General features: G+C 42.1%; 1 protein-coding gene and 1 long non-coding RNA gene across 5 annotated transcripts; both read left to right on the top strand.

The window, feature by feature from the left end:
* Positions 1 to 690: 690 nt before the first annotated feature.
* AMMECR1L (AMMECR1 like) lies at positions 691 to 22316 on the top strand. Of its 3 annotated transcripts, none has more exons than XR_008330652.1 (8): positions 691 to 1122; positions 3087 to 3198; positions 5159 to 5603; positions 14214 to 14324; positions 15265 to 15379; positions 16055 to 16145; positions 17127 to 17314; positions 17624 to 17701. XR_008330652.1 is itself a non-coding variant. In XM_053389609.1 (8 exons), exons 3-8 carry the CDS (start codon positions 5197 to 5199, stop codon positions 18641 to 18643), a joined length of 933 nt encoding a protein of 310 aa, XP_053245584.1. In that variant the 5' UTR covers positions 698 to 1122; positions 3087 to 3198; positions 5159 to 5196; the 3' UTR covers positions 18644 to 22316. The 3 variants fall into 3 exon arrangements, 2 of the variants coding, with proteins under 2 accessions (XP_053245584.1, XP_053245585.1); XM_053389609.1 differs by lacking the exon at positions 17127 to 17314 and adding an exon at positions 18532 to 22316 and having other exon boundaries at positions 698 to 1122; positions 17624 to 17720; XM_053389610.1 differs by lacking the exons at positions 691 to 1122; positions 17127 to 17314 and adding exons at positions 1589 to 1610; positions 18532 to 22316 and having other exon boundaries at positions 17624 to 17720.
* Positions 5609 to 11118, top strand: LOC128414399 (uncharacterized). Of its 2 annotated transcripts, none has more exons than XR_008330653.1 (5): positions 5609 to 5685; positions 6523 to 10010; positions 10322 to 10412; positions 10664 to 10738; positions 10932 to 11118. It is a non-coding gene; the product is annotated as an uncharacterized LOC128414399 (long non-coding RNA). The 2 variants fall into 2 exon arrangements; XR_008330654.1 differs by having other exon boundaries at positions 5613 to 5685; positions 6523 to 8743.
* Positions 22317 to 22693: the final 377 nt, after the last annotated feature.

The following is a 22693-nucleotide window of genomic DNA, read 5'->3' on the forward strand; positions in this document are numbered from 1 at the left end:
CATTGCAGGGAGTGAACTAGATGATCCTCGGGATCCCTTCCAACCCTACATTTCTATGATTCTTAGTGTGAGCTGCCTTGGCTGTTTGTTTACAAATACAGTAAATCAATCAATAAATCCTTTGGCCTTTAAGCTGCTAAAAATATCTTTGTGTGTGTGGAGATATTTCTGCCTGCAGCAGACAACCACATGCACCGCACTGGAGTGCCTATTCAGGCTGCAGTTGTAAGCACAATTGCTGGAGACCAATTCCCCTTGACCTCAACTGAACCTCCTCCTGACTCAAGGCGTTTGGGCGTCAGAAGTACACGGAACCCCCGCTATAAACAACAGAACTCAGGCGACATTTCTAACCCATGGAGAAAGACATCGCGTTTCTGAAGCGAATGATAGCGCTCCCTCTGCCTCGAGCTTCCTTCTCCGTCTAAATAACCCGATTTGGGGGGGGGGGGCAGGCGGCACGTTGAGTCCTATTCAGACCTCCCCCCCCCTCGCTCAGAAGACGGGGGCAGGGAGGAAAGAGAGGTGGCTTCTATTTCCATTGGTCTCTTTCGCGCCTTCACGGTCTCACATGACCCTCCCCCCCCTCCAACGGATCAGGCGTCGGCAGGCGGAAGTCCCTCTGCTCCCGAGGATCTATGGTTTCTTTGTAGGAGGCGCTCCCCGCTGCGTCTATGGTCCTCGCGGGGCCGGACGGGAGGCTGGCGGATCGGCGTGCACATTCCTCCCCCATTACCTCACACTCGGCGAAGGGGCCGCCGGGATAGTGGAGGACCTGCGCTCTGTGCCGCCTTGCTTCAGCTCTCTCTGTGTAGCCGGCGGCGAGCCCGGGATTCCTCTTCCGATTTCGCTGTGCGGTTTCCCCCCTTCCCCTCCCCCCGCCCCCGGGCCGCCTCGTCCTCCCCTGCCCCGCTGGGTCCACTTCTCCGGCTCTCGCCCGCCTCGGCCCATGGCTCCATGAAGCGCGGGGCAGTCGAGGTGGCGGCGGCGGCGGCGCTGGTGGCGGCGGCGGGGAGGCAAGAGCAGGAGCGGCGGCGGCGGCAGCGCTGGTGGCGGCGGCGTTGGTTGGGCTGAAACGGCGAACTGGGGAAGGGAGCCGTCTCCGCTCCGGGGAGAGAGAAGGTGGGGGCTCTCACGTCCTCGCCGCGGGGGGGGGGCTGCTCAGATATTACCCCCCCCTTGCGGGCTCACCTCACATTCCCCTCAACCCCCCCGGGCTTCATCCTCCTTTGCGCCGCTCTCGCTCCTTGTCTCTTCAGGTCTGGACTCTGGGGCGTCCCTCTTATCTCTCCCCCCTCCCGCATCTTCCTCTTCCTCGCGTCCTGCTCGGCAGGCCGCCCCCCCCCCCGCTTTGTTGCTTTCCCCACGCTCGTGCACGGGGCCCTTCAACCTACTTATTCGCCGACTCCCGGCGTGGTGCAGCGGCTACAGACCGGGGCTTTGGACCCGGTTCAAATTCTCGGTCCACCCGCCTGGGTAGCCTTGGGCAAGCCCGGCTATCCTTGTACATCTGTTTTGAGGATAAATGAGACATAATACCTTGTTACGGCGGCGGAAATGCTTATGGAACAGGGCTAGTCACGTCCTCCTCTTGCATTCAGTACAGTCACGTAGGTCGTCTCTTCGCTCCTAAACAGGTTTACTCAGCTATAAGCTCCGTTTCAGTTCGGTGGGACTTGGTGCCTAGCGTGTCTTTTAGGATTGCAGGCTGTAGTCTTTTATATTCCTTTGCCATAAGGTCCTGTGTATTTGTACCATCCTGTTGTGTTCAGCTGGGTTTTTGCTTCCAGATAAGGGAGGTAGGATTGTGGTCTTAATTAGGAAGTAAAGTTCATTGGAATTAGGAAGTAAATTATTAGGAATTAGGATGTAAAGTGCATTTTGGAATATATATGCTTGCTCTGATGGTTTTCTGAAACTATTTCCGTAAGACATTCGACTGCTGGTTTTGCCCCCATCGACTACTCCAATAAGTGTGTCTTCCCTTTGCTGTGTCTTCCTGTTGCTAATCGTTTTATCTATGTAATCTGCCTTCTAACGCTATCAGTGCCATCAGCTTTGTATATGTCTGAGTTAAAATAGTGAAAGAGTTGGATCTCATACTTGGAGATGGCTTCAACATTTTATTCAGCTTCACCAGAGCAGACTACCCCTGTTTTATCTTCTCTGCAAGTGTGGCTTTATGTGCTAGAGGAGATAATTAGCCATGCTGGTGTATTCTATCCCAGTGTCAGTGTGGTCTTAAACTAAGTGAGCTAAGATGACAGTACATGTCTGGTGAGGATCATCTGTAGAGGTTCTCCTGGTTATGCCAACATGCATCCATTTGGAAGTGTATGTTTTCTGTAGTGCCACACGCTATGAAATGGTCTCTCCCCATCACCCCCACCCCAAAATAAGGCATATGCCAACAGTAAAGCAGTTCTGGCACGTGCTGAAAACTTTGCTTATCATGACATTTGCTGGCTACTGATGCCAGCCATTATAAGATTCTATAAGGATATTCTTATTGTCTGTCTGAAAGTATTTTAATGATTTTGATTGCATTTGTATAATATTTTATATTGTTGTACATCTCTTTGAGATGCCTCTGCCAAAGGCAGTATATAAATATTTTGATAAATAAGGCCCAAGCACCCTGCACCTAATAGTTCTAGGGTATTTCTTCCTGTATTAGCTCTTTCATTTTGCTTCTTTCACTATCTTTTGTACACTATCTGTACAAAAGTTCCCCCACCCCATAAGGAAATACAGTAACATTGTCTTTCAATGGTTTCATAGCAGTAGTTTCTCTGAGTGCATGTCATAGTAGGAGTAAGATGGACTTTGGGTCAAGAACAGAAAATATAGAAAAGCCCACATTTACTTGGTGTCTCGTACACTGTGTTAACCTAGTATGCCTCTTTCCATCTATTTCACTAGCAATGAGGTAGTGCAAGTCTAGTAGTGCAAGTCGTAGTAGTAGTGAGGTAGTGCAAGTCTAGTAGCTGATTCAGTGTTTAATTTTGATTCAGTCTTAATTCAGTGTTTAATTTTGCCTAGATATTATTTTATAGCCCTTTTTTCCTGAATGTTTTTTTTTCCAGATTTGGGGAACAGGAATGGGCCGTGAGAAAAGAAAATTCATTCCAGATATAAAATAGCTTCCCGTTCCACTTGTCCATCTCCCCCCTTGGCAATACAAGGTTTCTGCTTTCAGTAAGTATTATCTCAAGCATAGTATGTTGAAACTTATGGCACAATGATGCTGTGAATACTGGTGACTGGTATTACCAAAAAGCATATGAAAGGGGAGAGCCACCTTACAACCTCCAATGTTACTGTATTCTTTCTGCACCCCGCCCCAACCCCTAAGCTTGGTGTGTTTTTTACAATTGCCACCCAGTTCCAAAGTGATGCCAAGGTTAGATAATATCCTATATATTTTGCAGCCCTGTTTCAGTAACAGAGCTCAAACTGAGATGAAATAGGGTGTTCAACCCAATAATTAGCAAAGCAATAAAATTATTTGATGTAATGTTACAAGAAATCGCTGCCTATAAAACCCTTTTTCCATATGCTGAGGTGACTGTAGTCAGGTGGGGATAGAATGGCGAGTTAATTGTTGGATAAAAAAAGAACTGAATAGGTGATTCATTGTTAAATTGTTTCTTTCTCTTTGCTGGTATTTACAAAATGTTAGCATCTGAAATGCACCAGCCAGTTTCATCTACATTTGCTTTCTGACCATTTGCACATATGGAATAATAATTTTCTTATAAAATCCCTTGCAAATATCATACATTCTGTGCATGCTTTGGATTGACTTCTGAGTAAATGCGCCTAGGTTTGTGTTGCAGTTCTGGCCAGCATGCTAACTAGGCCATTGACACAGGTGCAGCCACAATTGTAGAATTCTCCCTCCTTTTTCATAGCCATTGTATAACCTTCCATTTATAACTAACACTTTTCAGTCCCAAACCAATACAAGGGCATTGGTTTCAACATTCTCTTTATGTAGACTGAGGCCTACACTCAACAGAGAAAATTGTCCTGTTCAGTCTTTAATTTGAATTTAAGATAGTAACATGCAAGAAAGTTCAAAATCTAAGGCTGAAGGTCTCATTTCTATCTGTAATCTGTGTTTTGTTAGAGGGATCTTTGATCAAACTCCTTGGTGGTTATTTGTCTTTCAGTGATAATGGGCAAATTGCACTAATTCCTAAGAAAGGGTGGCAGCAGTAGACCTGCATATGGGAATGTCCAAGAAAGGAAGACTCACCCTCTTGACTCTACCAGGCTAATAACTAGCATAGGAGAGGTGATTGGCATACTGCCTTCTTCCTCCAAAGTATTTATGACACTGGGAGCTTTCTCCTACTCTTTTTGCCCCAGTATATACCTGTCTCCTGCTGGTGGGTATAGGGGCTAGCTTGTACTGTCACTGCTGATCAGATTTTCCCGAGACAGGCGTGAGCAAGGGATGGATAGAAAGAATAGCCTCTAAGTTATAAGATTGCACATCTAGAAGATAGTGAAATGGCTGCAGCCTTTGTTCTAGCAAAAGGCCAAGTTTGTTAAACTGAATATTTTCAATATCTGGAAGACTTCACAGTTCCCTGTGCCTTAGGCCTTCTTGGACATAGTATTTTGCAAGTGAACTGAAACCCTAGGTTGAAAACAAACTAAAATTGCAAGCATACAGTGAGCACTTTGTAGCACTGTGGCCGTTCAACCAATTGTATGTGTGATGATGTCACTGAGCACATCTGGAATGTTTTTCTTGGGTTTATCTAGCAGCATTCTGCCTTAATGCAAAGATAGTCCAGGTTGAGGACTACTCTCCATTCCTATTGCTGTATGAGGTACTAAAATACGCAAATGGTCTGCAGTTACATTTAACTTTTGGATCACATGTTGCTCATGCAAACTTCACGGTAATGTTCCTTTTCATAAATAAAGTCTACATGACCTTTGTAAAAAATGTCTTCATAACTGTGCGCATCGGTCTGCTTTCTATTTAGTTTTCCAGTCTTGTGCAATCATATGTGAGCTTTCTTATGGAACTCGGGTTTTTAATGTGAGAGGTGTAGTTTTCTTACTGTGGAAAAAATACATCCTTATAATTTGCTTTTCTTTAAGTATAATGCTATGTGTTGCATATTGTGTGTTTTGCCAGGGTTCTACAGTACTCCAGACAGCAAGTGCTGAATCAGGATGGGAAAAAGACGCTGTGTTCCTCCACTTGAGCCCAAGTTGGCAGCAGGCTGTTGTGGGGTAAAGAAACCCAAATTGTCTGGAAGTGGAACACACAGCCACGGGAATCAAGCCACAACCGTGCCAGTCTCTAGTTCAGGTCCTCTTCAGAACCACCAGCATGCAGATGGGGGCAATGGAAGGGAGAACGTATCAGATTTGACTTTATGCCCTGGAAACTCTCCAATTACGCGAATGAATCCCACTTCAGGAGCATTGAGCCCACTCGCCCGGCCTAATGGAACTGCCAACAGCACCAAAAACCTAGTGGTGACAGCGGAGATGTGCTGCTACTGCTTTGATGTACTCTACTGTCATCTTTATGGTTTCCCTCAGCCAAGACTTCCTCGATTTACCAATGACCCCTAGTGAGTAAATCCATGGGCATGGGAGGGAAACTGAAAATTCATCATCCAAAGTTCTTATGTTGTAGGGCTATTTGGAACACAGGTAAACTGTTAAGAAGGAATCTGCAGTGTAGTTTTGATGTTTGTAGGATGACATAAAATTTGAAATGAAACTGTTTTAAATGGTGGAAGCATAGGTAGATCTATATTAGGCAAACATTTAAAATGGGCATGTGCATCCTACAGGGCGCATATTCAAGCACTGGATCTTACAGGGCCTTTGACATTGTAGCACTCCCAGTAACTGAAGAAGGTTAAGGGATTGGGAGCAGGCCAAAGGATATAATGCTCCTTCGCTTCTCCAATGCAAATTCCCCAGCCAAAGCAAGCCTTATGGTAAAGGTTTATCATGACACCCATCTTATCCATAGTTAATGCTACTCCACATTCGGTATTAACCAGGCTTGAGATCAGAGGGGTCTGTTTTCCACCCTTAAAAGAACAGAGAAGGGTAGTGTTTTATACTGAAGTCTGATACTTTGTAGCTGTGTTATATATACTTTACAATATCAAATTCAATATCTTTCTTTGTTGCAATGAGAATCTTCACGTTTGCACAGCATAATTTGTAAGTGGCTCCATTATAACATGACATATTCTTTATTATTGAGAAAAGTTGCATTTGGTGTAAAGGTTATAATTGGGGAACTAGGAAGCAGGAAAACAGCTTTTAGAAGAGGTTTGAAGTGAAATGGAATGAGGAGGTAGCCTTGCTTAGTGTAGCGTAGGTTATGCAGTGCATGATATACCTTATACTTATTAAATGGCAGCTCTTTAAGAATATTATGAAGAAGATTGGAATTTGCTCCCCTAGAACGCCATTCCAATTTTTGCTCCAACTTGTTGTTTGAGTGATGTGAATATTGTGAGTCTCCAACAGAAAAAATATGTGGCTGCCTGCTAGAGCCAAGGGTGAAGCAGATATTTCAAAAGTAGCATGGCTGTTCCCGCATTTGGATCCCGTCCTTGAAAAGATAACTCGTGTCTTCTTAGCACTTCTTAGCTTAGATTGTGTTTTTCAAATATTTAGATCATTTGCCTCTAATGCAGATTTCACTGGAATTTTGTTGAACCATGACATGATTATTTTTTTGGTAAAGAGTATTTGCCCCACATAGCTGTCTTTTAAAACAAAAACAAAACTATGCTTCCCAGCCATAGGCCAGCCACCACTGGCTCTGCATGATCAGGGTTGGCCTTGACTCATGGTCCGAAATCTTCTATTTTCCTAGGAAAATGTATTGAGAGATAAATGACTTTAAGGGATCCAAAATTCCCTCCCACCCAAAAAAATCAGAAGCTTGATAACTTGAGATTTAAGCCAATATATTTGTTGGGGAAATAGTGATTGATCACTTTTCCTGCATTATTTTCTCTACAGACAGATTGGTCCAGTCTGGACAATTATATATTGGGTTAATAAGCCAAGATATGCCCAAAAATTTTACCCACGCATGCAACTTGCCCTTTATGGTGTACCTGAACACAAAGTGGATATCATCAGTTAACCATTTTTTCTCATTTTGTCTGAACTGTAAAACTATGATTACCAAGTCAGGAACAAGCCAGAAAATCAAACCGTTGTTGGCAGTTGGTTTAAGATCTTGGCTTGTTCTGAACCTGGTTGTGGGAGTTCCCAGTTGGAAGAGATGGACACTGTTGCTAATTGAAGACTTGTACCTTGCATTCAGAAACACCAATGAAGGAAGTGGCTGCTTGCATTGGTACCAGCTTTATTCATATCTTGGTTTATTAAGCCAAGATATGATCATCTGAATACAGCTAAAAATAGAAATATATATTTCTGAAGGTGATCATTGAAACCCAGCATTATCACAGTAACATCACATTATATCACATCTGCAGGCATATCAGAATGAGTGTCTTTGCCTGTGCTTTCTGTGGTACAAATCTGGATAAACTGGCTAGAAAAATCACATTATCCTAAGTTCCTATAATCTGGAAGCTAGTGTTGAAAAATGCTGATTTCTTACATCTTCCCCATTCAGGAGCAGTATCAAAAGTTTGCTGCACATTCATAGGAATTTGAGTTTAATTTTTATAGCCATACTGTAGTAGTATGTTGAAATTATGGGGGGTGGGGGAGAGAGAGAAAGTAAGCGAGTAAAAGTCCAGAGTTTTTTATTAGACTAAACAAGCATTTTTTCAACCCTAGAATTTGTAGTTTTTCTTGAGAGTGAGAAATCTCGTGTTGTTTGAGCCATCCCTTCATCTTGGCTCCCCTGATTTGCCCTCCCTTCTCTTCCAGAGATTTGTGCCTGTGGAATTAGCACAGGAACACAAAGTGGATGTGGTCATTCTATCTTTAGTATTCACTTTTTTGTGTGTGCAGCCTAGCTGTACATAATCAGACCCCTGTTGAGAGGGAAACAAAACTTTGGAATAGTTTATCAAATAGCAACACAAGACCACAAAGGGGCATCCTGAGGAAGTGGCATCTTAAAGATCAGAAGTTACCACCAGGTGGGTAACAATGCTTCTTACCAGCTAATCTGTGCTCTTATCTGTCAAAGTTTGGAGCAGTTAACTCAAGATCAATCAAAAGGATTACTAAAATTTTCACACCCTCTCCCCAGAACTGTCCAGTGTACAGTCTTCTGTTAACAACATGCTTGGAACCAAAGTGACCATCCATCCATGACCCTTATGGTGCTTTTAGAGCCTCTTTGAAGTGGATTAGTCACTTCTAGACTGCTGATCAATGGAACCTGATCTGATCTCGTCTATCCAGAAATTAGTATGCACCAGCTGTGCACTCTGTCACTTCTTTTGTTTTTCCTGTAGTTTTGATGTGTGTAATATATCAAGAAGGCTGACTGAATGCTGGGCTAATCATCTCCCCGGTAGTGGGAATCTGAATACAGCAGCCAAGTTAAACAGTCTGCCCAAGGACATGCCAGCAGAGAGTGATATGCTTCTGCTGTTTCAGACTGTGTGTGTTGTTTTCTGCTTTAAAGGCCAAAGACTCTTAACGCAGGATGCCTTCCCCAACCTAGTGACCTCCAGATGTTTTGAGCTACAACTCCCATCATCCCTTGATCATGCAGGCTGGGGCTGATAGAAATCCTGGAAGGCACCAAGTTGGTGAAGGCTAGCCGATAAACTCATGTGCAGTGTGATACTGAACTGGCAACCCTGATTGCCTCTCTTATTTGTGTACATAAGGCTGTACAGAGTCAACTACATAGAGTTCGACTTCTCCCTCTAAGATGAAAAAGCAGGCATCACGTGGAGGGAGATAGCACTACATATTTCAGCTTTCTTCAGCTTGGTGTCCTCTAGATATGTTGGCTTAAAACTCCTATTATCCTTACAATTGGGCATGCTAGCTGTGACTGATGGGAAATATACCCCAACAACATCAGGAGGACACTGGGTTTGGGAAGACTTGGTTTATTGCTCAGGTGCTCTCCTGGGGAACATTGCTGGTTGCAAGAGGTTTCATTTTAGTCACAAATATTTAGAACTTGAAATAACCTCCTGAATATTTGTGACTTAGGAGAAGCTTGTCTTTTCAGCACTTGATAAAGCTGTACTGTACTGGAATTTGCATTCCTTTAATACATCTCTCTATTCTTCCAACGTAAATAACCAGATGATGCCTCCTAGATGGTAGTACCTGTAATGATTTACTGATACTTGGGTCCAGGAGAATCCTACACATTTAAATAAAACATTTTACCAATTGTGTCATTATTTTAATACTTGACTTCAAAAGCCAGACCTGTTCCCTGTGTGGCTTTGTTTTTTGCATTAAAAAACAAGTGTTGATTCAATTTGTTTGATGAAGGGTCATGGATCCAGTTTCAGATTTCTAAGTATAGGCGTGGCAGATTTGTTGGTATGAACAGTACCTGAACTTACAGTAGTATAATTTATTAGGCCAGCCGAAATATCCCAAAGGTAGGGTTCAAGCTTTCAGGTTCACCAGATCTCTTTTTCAGGCTGGATATTAAGTCAAAAGGGATGGGGGAAGATGTTGATGATTGTGATGAGAGAGCTCATATCTGCAACTGAACATTTAAGATGGAATAGAGAAGATCCTAAATACACTTACTGAGGAGTACTTAGCGGGGGCTTACTCCTCATGAAATCAGTTAGCGTTTTGAGATTTTATTTATTATTAAATTTTCCGCAGTGCTTTTATCGTTGCAAGTGCATCTCTGTCACTGGAGGAGCCAAAACTGGATGGTGGAATGGGAGGATAGGAGTGGTGTCAAATTCTAAGCACCCCCTGTGTCTTCTATAGGTACATCAGCCTGGCATCCTGCGTTGCAGGGGCTTGGCCTAGATGACCCTGGAGGTGCCTTCCAACTCTACAATTCCATGATTACACCAACAAAAGAGGTGCAAGTCATAACTCAGTTAACCCATTAAGCTCAATGGAGACCAAGAAACTACCCTACTCTGCCCTGGCATAGTATAGGATTCAAACTAAGTTTGCATTTAGTCACAGCACATCCCTACCAACATCTAACACCCAAACATAACTCAGATGATAGCATTTGCTGCATGGAGCTGTACAGCTGTGGTTCCCGCATTAAGGGGGAACTTTGGTTATGGGAACTATGTAGAAAAAGCACCTGACATAAAAGAAAGGGAGCACTTGTCACGAACATCTTGGACTCAGAACACATTGCCGGTACTTGTTGTCTTAGAACCCATACAGGTATATCGCCTCAGGACACAAGCAGCCAACAACACCTCTCATCTGTAGCCAAGGATGCAAGAACAAAGCACCTTGAAGAGGTAAGCAAGGGGAAAGGGGAATCTTTTCAAAGTGTAACTAGTGCAACCTTGCTATATCTTGGCTAACCTATATTGGTGGAAGGATCCTTTTTCTCGTCATACCTAGAAACACCTTTACAAAGAAGCACAAGGCTAAACATGCAGAAAGGGGTGCCCTGGTGGCCATGAAACCCCCATATGCAAGAAAACACTATTAATGAAGGACAGACCCTAACCATTAACACATGCTCATGATTCTTTTTGTCATACAGGATCGTGACAGCCTGGACACATGGAACAGGACAAATGCAGTACCCAGAGTTCTGTTGTAACTCCCTAAAAGAGAGGTAAGTATTGTCTCAGTTTCTACACTTTCTCACTCAACAGAGGGAGGGAGGTTAAGGCTGAGGGTATTGGATGAGCACCTAGGTGACAGCACTCACTCAAATAGCCTCTTCACAAACACCTATTACACATATAGCTCCAGAGACTATGCTGACTATTCCTTAGTGCTCTCCGTTTGTCTCTTCGATTTTCCAGGTGCAGAGAACAGGACACATTCCACCCCCAGTGCCATGCAGATCTCAAGTGAAGCCTAAAGCTAGACCAGCAGTTACGACTATTGTGATTCTAGCCATATATATCAATCCAGCTACCTTGTAGAAAAGTGAGATTGTGTAAATTGAAATATCTGATACTGTGCAATAAAAGTTTTCATTTGCGGCAACAGATGTCTTTGTTTTTTGTCAGTGTGGATGGCACTCATCCCATCCGCCAGTTCTCACTGGTCTCAAGATGGGAACTCTGACCTGGAAAGGGTTGGCTTATTATTAGAGCTCAGGGTCTGTAATGGCTCCATGCTCAAATGAAGGTAGGCTCCTCAGAGTTTGCAAATGGCCTGATTACTACAGTAAGTGAAGCAGTCAGTTGGCACTGAGGGCAAAATACATGATGAGGTCTGGTACAATAAACACCAGCTAGTTAATTATGCCGATCAATTCAGCATTTTCCCTGATTGGATGACACAACACTTACTCAGGTGTGCCAGTCTGAACATCTCCCAACAGTGACTGCTGAGAGGCTATATCAGTGGCTTGAATCTGGAACTCCTTGCATACTTGAGTAGTAGAGCATTGGAGTTGCAGGCAGAAGGTTCTTGGGATCTCCAGGTAGAGCTGGGGAAGACTCCCTGCCTGAAATCCTAAAGAGCTGTTGCCAGCCATTAAAGACTGTAATGAACTTGGCAGTTCAATGGTCTGACATGTTATAAGATAGCTTCCTATGTTCCTTCAGCTGTTCCGCAGGGTGTGGGTTCCTTATGTAGTCCATATGCTCCTGATATAAATGGATTCTAATTCTGTCTATTCCTCGCTCTTGCATCTGACATGACTGAGAAAGGCCAGGCATATTGACTACTCCAGTATGAACAGTCCATCAGCCTTGCTTAGCCCATACACAAAGCACTTCCATTTCATCTTAAATCTGTTTAAACTGGACAAGCTTTTTCATCTTGCTTTCTTTCTCACACATGCACACACTCTTTAGTTGTTATTTGCTTAATATCCATCCTGGAGAAAACATCTGGTGAACTAAAAAACTGGCTTGGTACTTGGTTGTCTCTCGGTTGTTTCTCACAAATATATTACACTGTTGTTGAATTTGGTTCTTTCAACATAAACATGTTTTTTGTCTGCATTGTACGCTAGGTATTTTTTTAAAAAAAGGAATAGTATAATTGAAATGTATTTTTTAAGATAAAAAATTATTTTGATTACATTTCTGTACACACTGAGTGGGATTTTGTTCTATTAAATTGTTAGTGGGATGTAACATAGCGTTTCCCTGCTAATTTTTTAATTCTAGAAATATCCAGATTTTTATCCATTCTGCACCCTATTAATTTTTTGGGCATATCACAATTCTTGCAACTTGTTCAGATTCAACTACAAAGCTGAATCTGCTCAAGAGATTTGCAAGTTCATTTGGAAAACCAGGTCTGATCTTTGGATCCATTGCTCTTATCTGGTGCACACATAACACTCAGGTATAGTTTGTTTAATGAACTACAAGTCTCATAGGTCAAACAAATCATGACTAGTTTCTCCAAAGTTTGGTGTCGTCCCCCCCAACTGCTCTTTCTGTCGTGCCTTTGTAGCCTGGTGAGGATTTGTGGTGCAGTGATTTAGGAGGGGTGCTGGGTTCACGCACATCACCAAGCCATAGTTAATACAAATCAAGTTTTAGAAGCCAATAAAAAAATACAGCTTTAAATCATTGTTGGCAGTAAACAAACCATGGTTAAGCTGCTAGCCAGGGTTCACACATAATGCTTGGTTATGGTTTAATAGACCATGGTTTAGCATTGCGGGCAAACCAGCCTACTGAAAATTTATCAAATGCCTTAGTAGCCCAAAGCCAAAAAAATCCTTTTCCCAAGCCACAGTCCCAATCCTGATATGCCAATCACAGTTCTCATCTGGGGCAAATAACAGCTGTGGAGAGGGGTGATTGGATTGGGACCATATCAGGGGAAGTGTATACTTATAATTGAACCAGAAAAAAATGGATGTATTTTTTTTAGTTTTATTCTGATTTGTTCTTTCATTGTGGCCCATCATATATTCTTTTAGCCTCCATATGAGATGCCACTTGAAACCCTGCTTATACTGCTTTATAAGTTCTACTCAGTGGTTTGTGGCTGGAGCAGTAACTGAGTTAGGCATTCTCAGTACTAGAGTTGCAATTTGCTCTCTAATGTCATCCTGCACACTGCCTGCATGTGACTTAAGTACTTTCAGAACTGAGGCAGGGAATACTGTGGTCTTTTAGCGTAAGCTTTATATGCAAAATAAGGAACGTTATTGGTACTGTGGTTAGCACTTGAGGTTAGAAAATGTTACCTCCAATTTTGTATGCATTGGGGAAAGAGAGATATGAAAATGCTAGAAGAGATTTGAAAGTGTACCTATCTATCTACCTGCAACCCAGGATAACACTTCATGTATCTGATAGTGGACTGTAGTCTGTGAATGTTTATGACATAATATATTTGTTAGTCTTTAAGGTGCCACAAGATTATTTCTTGAATTATCCTCGTTGAGATAATGTGGGGCTGCATCCCAACATTTGTGACTTAATTATTTACTGTATTTTTACTGGTGGGATCTGTATCTATTCAGAGCAACCTTTATTAAGCTAAAATACAAAATACTCAAATAAAACAGCAGAGGGCATAGCTCTCAAAAAGTACTGCCTTTGGAAAGAAGACAAAGATAAGAAAACTGAACATTTCAGAGTTCAAGAGTGACTACAGTAAAGGCCTTGTCCTAAAAGCAGATTTGTCCCAAGACTACTGGGAACCAGATCAAAATGAATCCAGATAATCAGCTTCATCCAGGAGTCACAAGAGTTATCTATCCCCTACCCAACCATGTTCCCCCAAAAAACAAATTTGAGACATATGCTAGTTGTGTAAGAATAAAAAAAAAATGTTTATTATGGAGAGGCCTCACAGCCACCTTCAGTGTAGCTAAGCACTTCCACATTTGTGGACAACGACTAATTTGTAATAAAATTAAGTGTGAAGGGTTTGGGTGGTTTAACCTGGAAAAGAGATTATTAAGAGGTAATATTAAAATATTTGAAAGGTTATCACATAGAAGGTGCAGCAAATTTATTCTTTTGCCGCTTCAGAGTGTAGGACTTGAACAAATAACTTCCTATCAGCTTGAGCTGTTTTCCCAGAGGCTGGATGGCCACCTATCAGGAATGCTGTAGTAGTGAATTATTTGAAGATGGAGTTTTTGTGTTATGCATTTTCAGTCCACTCTTTGTGACATGGAAGACAGGGCGAGACAAGCGACTTCGGGGCTGCATCGGAACTTTCTCTGCCATGAATCTTCACTCAGGACTCAGGGAATACACATTAACCAGGTAAAGACATCATCCATACTGCCTCACGTCTAATGGGAAACCAGGCATAGTGGGGCATCCATGTTGTGATTTCCTATGTCTTGTCTGAGGCATCATGTATATCCTGCTGCTCAGGCAGATGTTCTCCACCAGAATTTTCTGCTACCCAAAATTAGAATTGAGGAGTCACTTTTGTAGCTGACTGTATATTGTACTATGGCTTCCAGTTAAATGGTACACTGCATTCTTTTGTTTGGGGTTGAAAACCCATCTTCAAAGCATGGTATGTAAAGTAGCAGTTTTGGATGCAAGCATGTTATAGCAGTACTTTGATTAGCAGTGCACTGGATTCCTGTAACCTACAGGCACAATGTAAGTTAGTGGTTTATTTATTGAATTACCCATGATGGGGGTTTCAAGGGTGCACACCCACTTTGCAAAAGCACCCCTCCCCCAGGGGGAATATGGTTGGAAGAAGACATAAGGCTGCATAGCAGAACTGAATGGCAGGCAGCAGCCCTGCTGCTGAGATAGGCAGCCACGTCACTAGGTGGCCAGTTCGCTTGAGCTAGAAGGAAGCCTCATTGTGATCAATAGCCTGCATAAGGTTAACGGCATGCTCGTTACTAAGGCAAGGTATTCTCTATTAGTATCAAATCCAGTTTGTCTGGGTTCTTGGCAGAATGTGAGTGTTTTGGGGAAGCATTTCAATCTCTTCCCATTTCATCATTGTAAAAGTCATAGACAGAAATCTTAGTGCATGGCTGTAACTTTGGTTTATCTGGTGTTCCATTCTATATTTTATTTAATTCTCCATGTAATGTGGTTAAACCTGTTCTGACCTAAAGTGATGTCCCTTGTCCTGGGGTGAAATGAGGCTGCAAATGTAAGAAAATGCTTGATTTAAACCTTAATGTGCTTGTTTTTGGTTGTGTGTGTGTGTTCTGTTCCCCTTCTATAGTGCACTTAAGGACAGCAGGTTTCCACCCCTGACTCGTGAGGAGCTGCCTAAACTTTTCTGCTCTGTCTCCCTCCTCACTAATTTTGAGGATGCCACTGACTACTTGGATTGGGAGGTGAGAACAGGTGCATTTGGATCTCTGCATCACTGTCTCATACCATTTGGGTTCGGGTTAGTATATGGTAATGTGTCTGTTTTATTATCAGGGTAGATTGTGGTTATATAGCTAAGACTGACAAAGAATGCAAAAGTGGAATAATATATATCAATATTACTTCAGTTAAGCGTATGAGAAGGGAAGATAATTATTAGACTAACGTTGCAATCCTAATTCCACTTAACTGAATTCAATAGAAGTAAATCACATCAAAGTTCCTGACATGATTAGGATTGTACTGTTCAAGGTCATCCTGTGCACATTTATATGAAAGTAAATTTCATTAAACGCTTTGGGACTTGCTTCTGTGTAACAAGCATAAGACCATACTGTTATAGTGGCATATGGGGTGAAGGACATGTATTTTACGTTTTGAAATAGTGGGGCTTGCTGAAACTAATTAATTTGGTCTGCCTTGGAGAAATTGCCTCTGGGGCCAAAAGAGATGGCAGTACACAATAGAGTTGTCCTAGGAAATGACTTATGATATTGCAGATGCAAGAAATGGAAGCAAGGTGGAGGCCTTTATCCTGACAAGGTTGGACTGCTGGTAGGATGCATGGCAGCTGGAAAATGTTTTGTACATTGTTACAGGAACTACATCTCAGTTGACGTTTATGTTTCCATTGCTAGGTGGGAATCCATGGAATCAGAATTGAGTTCATCAATGAGAAAGGTGTCAAACGCACAGCAACATATTTACCTGAGGTTGCTAAGGAACAAGGTGGGTTTGAAACAATCTACACTGAGGGAAAGTCGTCTAGGATTTGGATTGTGGATTTTGGCTGATAATAATAATAATAATAATAATAATAATAATAATAATAATAATAAATTTTATTTATATCCCGCCGTCCCCAGCCGAAGCCGGGCTCAGGGCGGCTAACAACAATCAAATAATCAAACAATCAAATAAACCAACATTCTAAAAATATTTCATTATAAAAATTAATTAAAATCAAGTTGATGGCAACCATTAAGCAAAATTCTGTGCAGGTTGCCAGAGGAGGGAGTCAGGCTGCGCCCTGACCAAAGGCCTGGTGGAACAACTCTGTCTTGCAGGCCCTGCGGAAAGATGTCAGGTCCCGCAGGGCCCTAGTCTCTTGTGACAGAGCGTTCCACCAGATTGGAGCCGCAGCCGAGAAGGCCCTGGCTCTAGTTGAGGCCAGCCTAACCTCTCTGAGGCCTGGGACCTTCAGGATGTTTTTATTTGCTGACCGTAGGTTTCTCTGTGGGGCATACCAGGAGAGGCGGTTCCGTAGGTACGAGGGTCCTAGGCCGTATAGGGCTTTAAAGGTTAAAACCAGCACCTTAAACCTGATCCTGTACTCCACCGGGAGCCAGTGCAGCTGGTATAGTACCGGAAGAATGTGGTCTCGCAGCGAAGACCCCATAAGGAGTCTCGCCGCGGCATACAGCAGCTGTGGAGGTCACCTAAAGCCATTAATTATCTATGGCTGAATTATTTTAAAAATCTGCCCTTTAAAATGCTCAAAAGGTACAGTGCTAGTTATTCATTCAGTGGCACATGTTTTTCCCCCTAAGACCAACCATGTCTTAAAAGCAATTTTCTTTATTACTGCTAAGACTTTGGTGTTCTTCCTCCATCCCCTTGTCATAAAGAATGCCTGGCTTAGTTTACTGTTGAATCAGGTTTTGCCCTTCTGAGGTTTTTTTCAACATTGTGTGTGGGTTTCCTCTTCAGCCTCACCTGATCACACAAGCACAACGTCAGATGACCCTTCTATCCTCCCTCAGCACTAGGTTTTGTGCTGCAAACATGGACGACAGTTGAAGAATGCAGCAGTTGCCACCACTGTAATTGTTCAAAACATTTCTTCCACCATTCAGAGGATCACATCTCCTCCTGGAATTGAGTCAAAAGACCAAAGTGTAATTCATTAAACCAGGTCTCCGCACTGCACCATTACTGGAGAGTAGTGGATTTATACTGTGTTTGATGTACAGCTGTGTCTTACTTTGAAAATGTGACTAACTTGATTGCTATATATGACTAAAATAGGATAATTGGAAATGTCATATGACTTTGTTGACTAAATTGTTGTTTTCAGTTGGAACTGAATTTGTTGGAACAGTTGGAACAGTAATTTGAACTTGCTTATCTTTCTTTTGAGAGCCTATCCCTTTTTCTTGAAATGAGCCTGTATTTAGTTCACTGCTGCTTGCTTTTTTTTTTAACAGATTGGGATCAGATTCAGACAATAGACTCCTTGCTCAGGAAAGGTGGTTTTAAGGCTCCAATTACCAATGATTTTAGGAAAACTATTAAACTCACCAGGTAAATGACATATTTTACTTTTTGGTAGTTGTCAGCAACTAAAGCCATTACTGCTTTCATTGCTGATGGTAAGTTTTAAGAATGCTCATTGTGCTCCAGATCCTGCAGTTTTCTGAATTTCCTCACTGCCCCCAACAGTGGTGCCTAAACCTTGTTGTTTTGTTCAGTCATTGTATTTAAATTGTTGCTCTTAATTTTCACAATAACAAATACTGGCTGCCAGAGCCAACTTTGGTTTTGCCTGGGCAATGTGCACCCACCCACCCACCCAGGTTACTGGGCTGGCTGGGACACGCTCCTCCCCACTACTGGCAGTGGTGGCTGCTCTCTTTTTCTCTGCCATCAGTTACCATTTCCTCCTTTGTATGCTTTCTTTTTGGGCCCACTGGTGTGATGGTTAGGCAGCAAGACGAGATGCAGCATCCACTTCCAGCTCCTTATGCCTGGAGGGAGAGAGTAAGGGAGCAAATGGAAGCCGCTCCTGCTTCTCACCTCTGCTACCAGCAGATTTAGGCAAATAGGAAGAAGAAGCAAGCACAGAGGAAAGGAGTGAGTGAGGGATCTGGCAGTGAAGAGAAGGACCTTCCACCACTCTGCAGCCATTTAGAAGGGCTCCAGTCGGCAATGACTACTGAGCCCCTGTGGATTGTGGGCCTCATCCGTATTAAGCTGGAATTGAAATAAATAATTTGAAAGGTTAAACAATTTTTGTTGCTACAACAGAATTCCGAATACAGCTGTTGGTGATTTGCTGACTTTGGTTCGTTGATAAATGTATTTTTTTTTAAGATCTAATGCTTTTTTCTTTCAGATACCGCAGTGAGAAGGTGACAATCAGTTATGCAGAATACATGGCTTCTCGTCAGCATTGTTTTCAGAATGGCACTCTTCATGCCCCGCCCCTCTACAATCATTACTCCTGACACAAGGCTGCATGACCAGTCCCGCCCCCCAGCTACCACTAACGGCTATGACATCATTGGGGCAGATGCCTCCTCTTCCTGGTCCAGTTACTTCTATTACTGCACCATTTTATGATGCTAGCTTCCGTTGCCAAGTCTGCCTTCCAGCTGACTGAGGGATGGGGGATACCAGTGAGTGCAACTGAACTTCAAGGGGCCCATGCCTTTCCTCATCCTTCCTTCAGAATGAGGGTTCAGTTGGACTGAGGCTCCAAGACTAACAGTTGCAGTTGGGTAGAGAGAACCTTGAGGAACGGCAGTACAGCTTCAGATTGCTCTGTGTGTTAAATTGCACTGTGTTCATTTGAATTGTTAATTGTGACAGCCCCCTTGATTAAGTAGGAGAGTTCTCCTGGCAGTCTGGGCAACGGAGTACAACAACATATTTTTAGGTTATTTTTAATTTTTTTAACCTCTGATATTTATCTACCATGAGCTGATTAGTCCTTATACACCCCAGGCAAGCAGATGACATGACGCGTTACAAGGATGTATGTCAGCAGAGATTCCTCCCTCCTCCTCTTCGCAGAAGATGGCAATTGAAAGGGGAAACAAAATTTACTGCAGATGAAATTTACTGCGTGCACAAATCCAGGAGGGTTCAGTTCTCACACCTAGCTGCTCTTGGTTTTGACGAAGAAGGAAAGTAGCCCACTAGATAGGACAGTAATGCATAAATGAAGGTGAACTGCTCTGGGTTATGTTTGAGAGTAGCTTGCGTTTCCTTGTCTCCTGGAAGTACAATCTCCCTCTCCTTTGGGGGTTTTCCCTGGGTTTCTAACTTGAAATACAAGCAGCATGGTCTGCTGTTGGATTGGGGCTGATATTATTCCCCACAAAGCCATCGTTAAAGCAATTCAAAAAGGACGTGAAAATTGTGTATAGGGAACACTCCATGGGACCTGTGTTTAACTGGCAGCAGTTTTATTTAGCATGACCCTGATACCCAGGTAATGAAATACACAGTAAATGTTAGCCTTTAAGTGGTTATCTAATATAGGTGCCATCGCTGCACTGGTGCTTCAATACTAGATACATATAATTGGAAGTCATTCAGATTGATTTAAAAGTATATAGCCTCCAGATAAGTGTACTTAGAACTGGAACCTAAGGAATATTTTCAACCCATACCTCCCCAACCCACCCCCGCAAAGTTAACTCACAACCATGTTTAACTATCCTGTGGATTTTAAAATTGCCCTTCCTATTGTTGCTGAATAGCCGGTACATCAAATCATAACTGGAAAGCTCTTTTTTCCCATTCAACTATCCTAATTCTCCTGTGTGAGTCACTATGTGTTATCATGAATGCAGGCATTCTTAAATGAATCCACAGGGACTAGAAAATGGTAGTGCAGGACTTGTGGAAATCTTGGTAATCAGCATTGATAGATTAAAAAAAAAAAACAGGTGGAGAGCACAGCATTATGAGAATTTGATACCTTATATGCAGTATGTGTAAGGACAGTAGCTTTTATGGAAGGCTTATGGGAAGCCAGGAATTATCTGGGAATTATCTTTTACTGTGGGATGCAAGTTTCCAGATTCTTGGTGAATGAACATTGCCCCGGTGGGGAGGGTGAGGGGAGATTAATGCCTTCTATCTTGAAGCAAAGCCTCAAAGGCAGACTGAATAGATGTTGGATTACTGGAGAGGTAGACATGAATAGCCCATATGAACTGGTGAGCAATATTTGCCAGTATCTGGCTTGGTTGCATCAAAGTGAACTGCTGGCTAGAAGAGGGCAATCATATTATCTTCCTGGCAAAAGGACTGTTCAGAGAATCTAGGAAGCCTCCAAATTACTTGTTTTTCTACCACTATTCCTCCTGTCTCAGAAGAAAACCTAACCTTGAAATTTTGCTTGTCAATGAACACATATCTAGATGGTTATGGGTGGGAATGAGAGAGAGAGGACCTCATATTCCAGATATCTGCAGTACTGCCCCAGCTTTGGTTTTGTATCAGATCATTTGTATGGATTACCACTTTTTCCCTTCTAATGATGATGAAATGTGTTTGAATGTGAAGGGACTGTTTCATGATTTCCTGCTACTGAGAATAAATCAGTCTTCTTACAAATTAGAGTGATTTGTAGTTAATGTTCCAGGTGCCCTGGACTGATGGGAGATTGTAGATGGGAGAGGAGAGTTCAGCTGTGGTCATGCCATCCATCTCTGCTCTCAGACAGTATTGAAACATAGGGCTACACTAATTACTATTCAAGTGTTCTACTTTAGAATTTAAATTGTAAAGATTTTTTTAAAAGAAAAAAAAAATGGTGCTAATCTTTCACCCCTGAGCACATTCGGTGAGACTGGTCATGCAGGCATATAGTGCCAGGCTATTCAATATTGCTTTTTTTAAAAAAAATGTTTGCCCTGTTACGTGTCTTCAACAGTGTATAGTGTTAATTATTTGGTTTCATTTTAATGGGTGTGGGAGTTCAGGAGCCAGGTGGGGACCTTAGTTGCCATTTTAAAGAACAGACTTTTAGGAATGACTTGACCTACTTGGTTTAATTTAACCATTTCACTGAAGTAAGCTAAATTGGTTTTGGAGTGAGAGGTGGTCTCATTCCCTGCCCTTATTTCCATCCAACCACCTAGTCTGTATAAATGGAAATGCCTCTGTTAAAGTTGGATTGTGGTGTTTTCTTGTACTAAGTGGAACAGCAAGCAGGCCATGAAGCACGAAATAGTCCTGAGAAATGGGTACATTCAGCATTGGTCTCATAATGGAGTTCAGTTACAGTATCTTTGAACAAGTGTGTTAGTTGTGTCATTCCTGCAAAATGTATGGGGTAGAATAAGTCGTCTGCAGAATATGACACTATATTTGGCTCATACATAGCAGTAATGCACCAAGATGAGCCAACACTGATATTTGAATGATGTGGGAACCAACAAAATAGCTAAAAGAGAACCGCCTGTTCTGGAGCCGTAACCAGTTGTATTTTTCAGCTGATTAGTGAGTAGCAGGATTGTATAAAGACCTTAGCAATAGTCTTCTGGTCTGATTGGGAACTGGCTCATCCTTAGCTACAAGCAAGTGCCTTTTGGTCTAGATGGGTTTATTTCAAGACAACTGTAGTTGGGAATCTTCCTTGCTGCAGCCATGTATCTTTAGTGTTTGGTTTTGTTTTTGTTTTTTCTCTCCAGCAGATAATGTCTTTGATCACTGGAGTCTCACTGTTTCCCCCACCCCTTTTCATAATGACAACGAGCCTATCTTGATAGAGGCATTTTGGTCAGAAAGATTTTATGGTCAGAATATCAGATCAGCAGAAAACTGCATCTGAAGACCATAAAGGCGAAGTAATCTGTACATTTCAACCAAAATTTTAAGTTTTGCACATAATTGTTTTCCCCGATTCATTGTTAACATTGCAGTCTTCATTGACTGCTGTTTTGTTTAATTTCTAGCACCAAAATGAGTGACATTTTGGGGTTGTTATTTTTCTTTTGTTTTTCCTTTAAAGCAAGGAATTTCTTTTGACCTTCAATGCAGAGATGTCAGACCAATTCTTTGTTATTACACTTGGTTGCCTCCTAGCTATATAACTTCTGGGTGTAAATCATTGAACTTTACCCTCTAATGAAGTATTGTAGAAAATAAATTGTAATGGATACATTTTTATCTTGTTCCTCTTTTATTGGTGTCTTTGTCAATTTTGACTTTTCACATTACAATCTAATACTAATAATTCATTTTGTGTTGTTTCTTTTTAATCCTACAAGGCAAATTAAAGTTGAAAGGCAAGCAGTGCGGATTCTTTTACAAAATTAGGAAATGCTCAGAAGTAATGAGATTGGAAATTGTATTTTTTTAAAATTAAAACTTTCATGCTTATCTGGTTGTGGTGAACTGCCTGTTCTCATTAGTTTTAAGATAAAAAGTGATTTCAGGGTGGTCGTTTTGAAATTGACATTTACCAAAATTACGGTATGTATGCAAAGTGCTTTAAAAGCACAGCTGCAACATAAATGCTGAGAAAGGGTTTACAGTTC

This window comes from Podarcis raffonei, chromosome 5 (assembly GCF_027172205.1).
Source record: "Podarcis raffonei isolate rPodRaf1 chromosome 5, rPodRaf1.pri, whole genome shotgun sequence".
NCBI lineage: Eukaryota > Metazoa > Chordata > Lepidosauria > Squamata > Lacertidae > Podarcis > Podarcis raffonei.

Excerpts from the sequence above, each read along its gene's own strand:
- AMMECR1L (XM_053389609.1), top strand. The coding sequence starts at position 5,197 with ATGGGAAAAAGACGCTGTGTTCCTCCACTTGAGCCCAAGTTGGCAGCA. Across the intron at positions 5,604-14,213 it reads CGATTTACCAATGACCCCTA|TCCACTCTTTGTGACATGGA; the intron begins GTGAGTAAATCC and ends ATGCATTTTCAG. Across the intron at positions 17,721-18,531 it reads AAAACTATTAAACTCACCAG|ATACCGCAGTGAGAAGGTGA; the intron begins GTAAATGACATA and ends TTTTTCTTTCAG.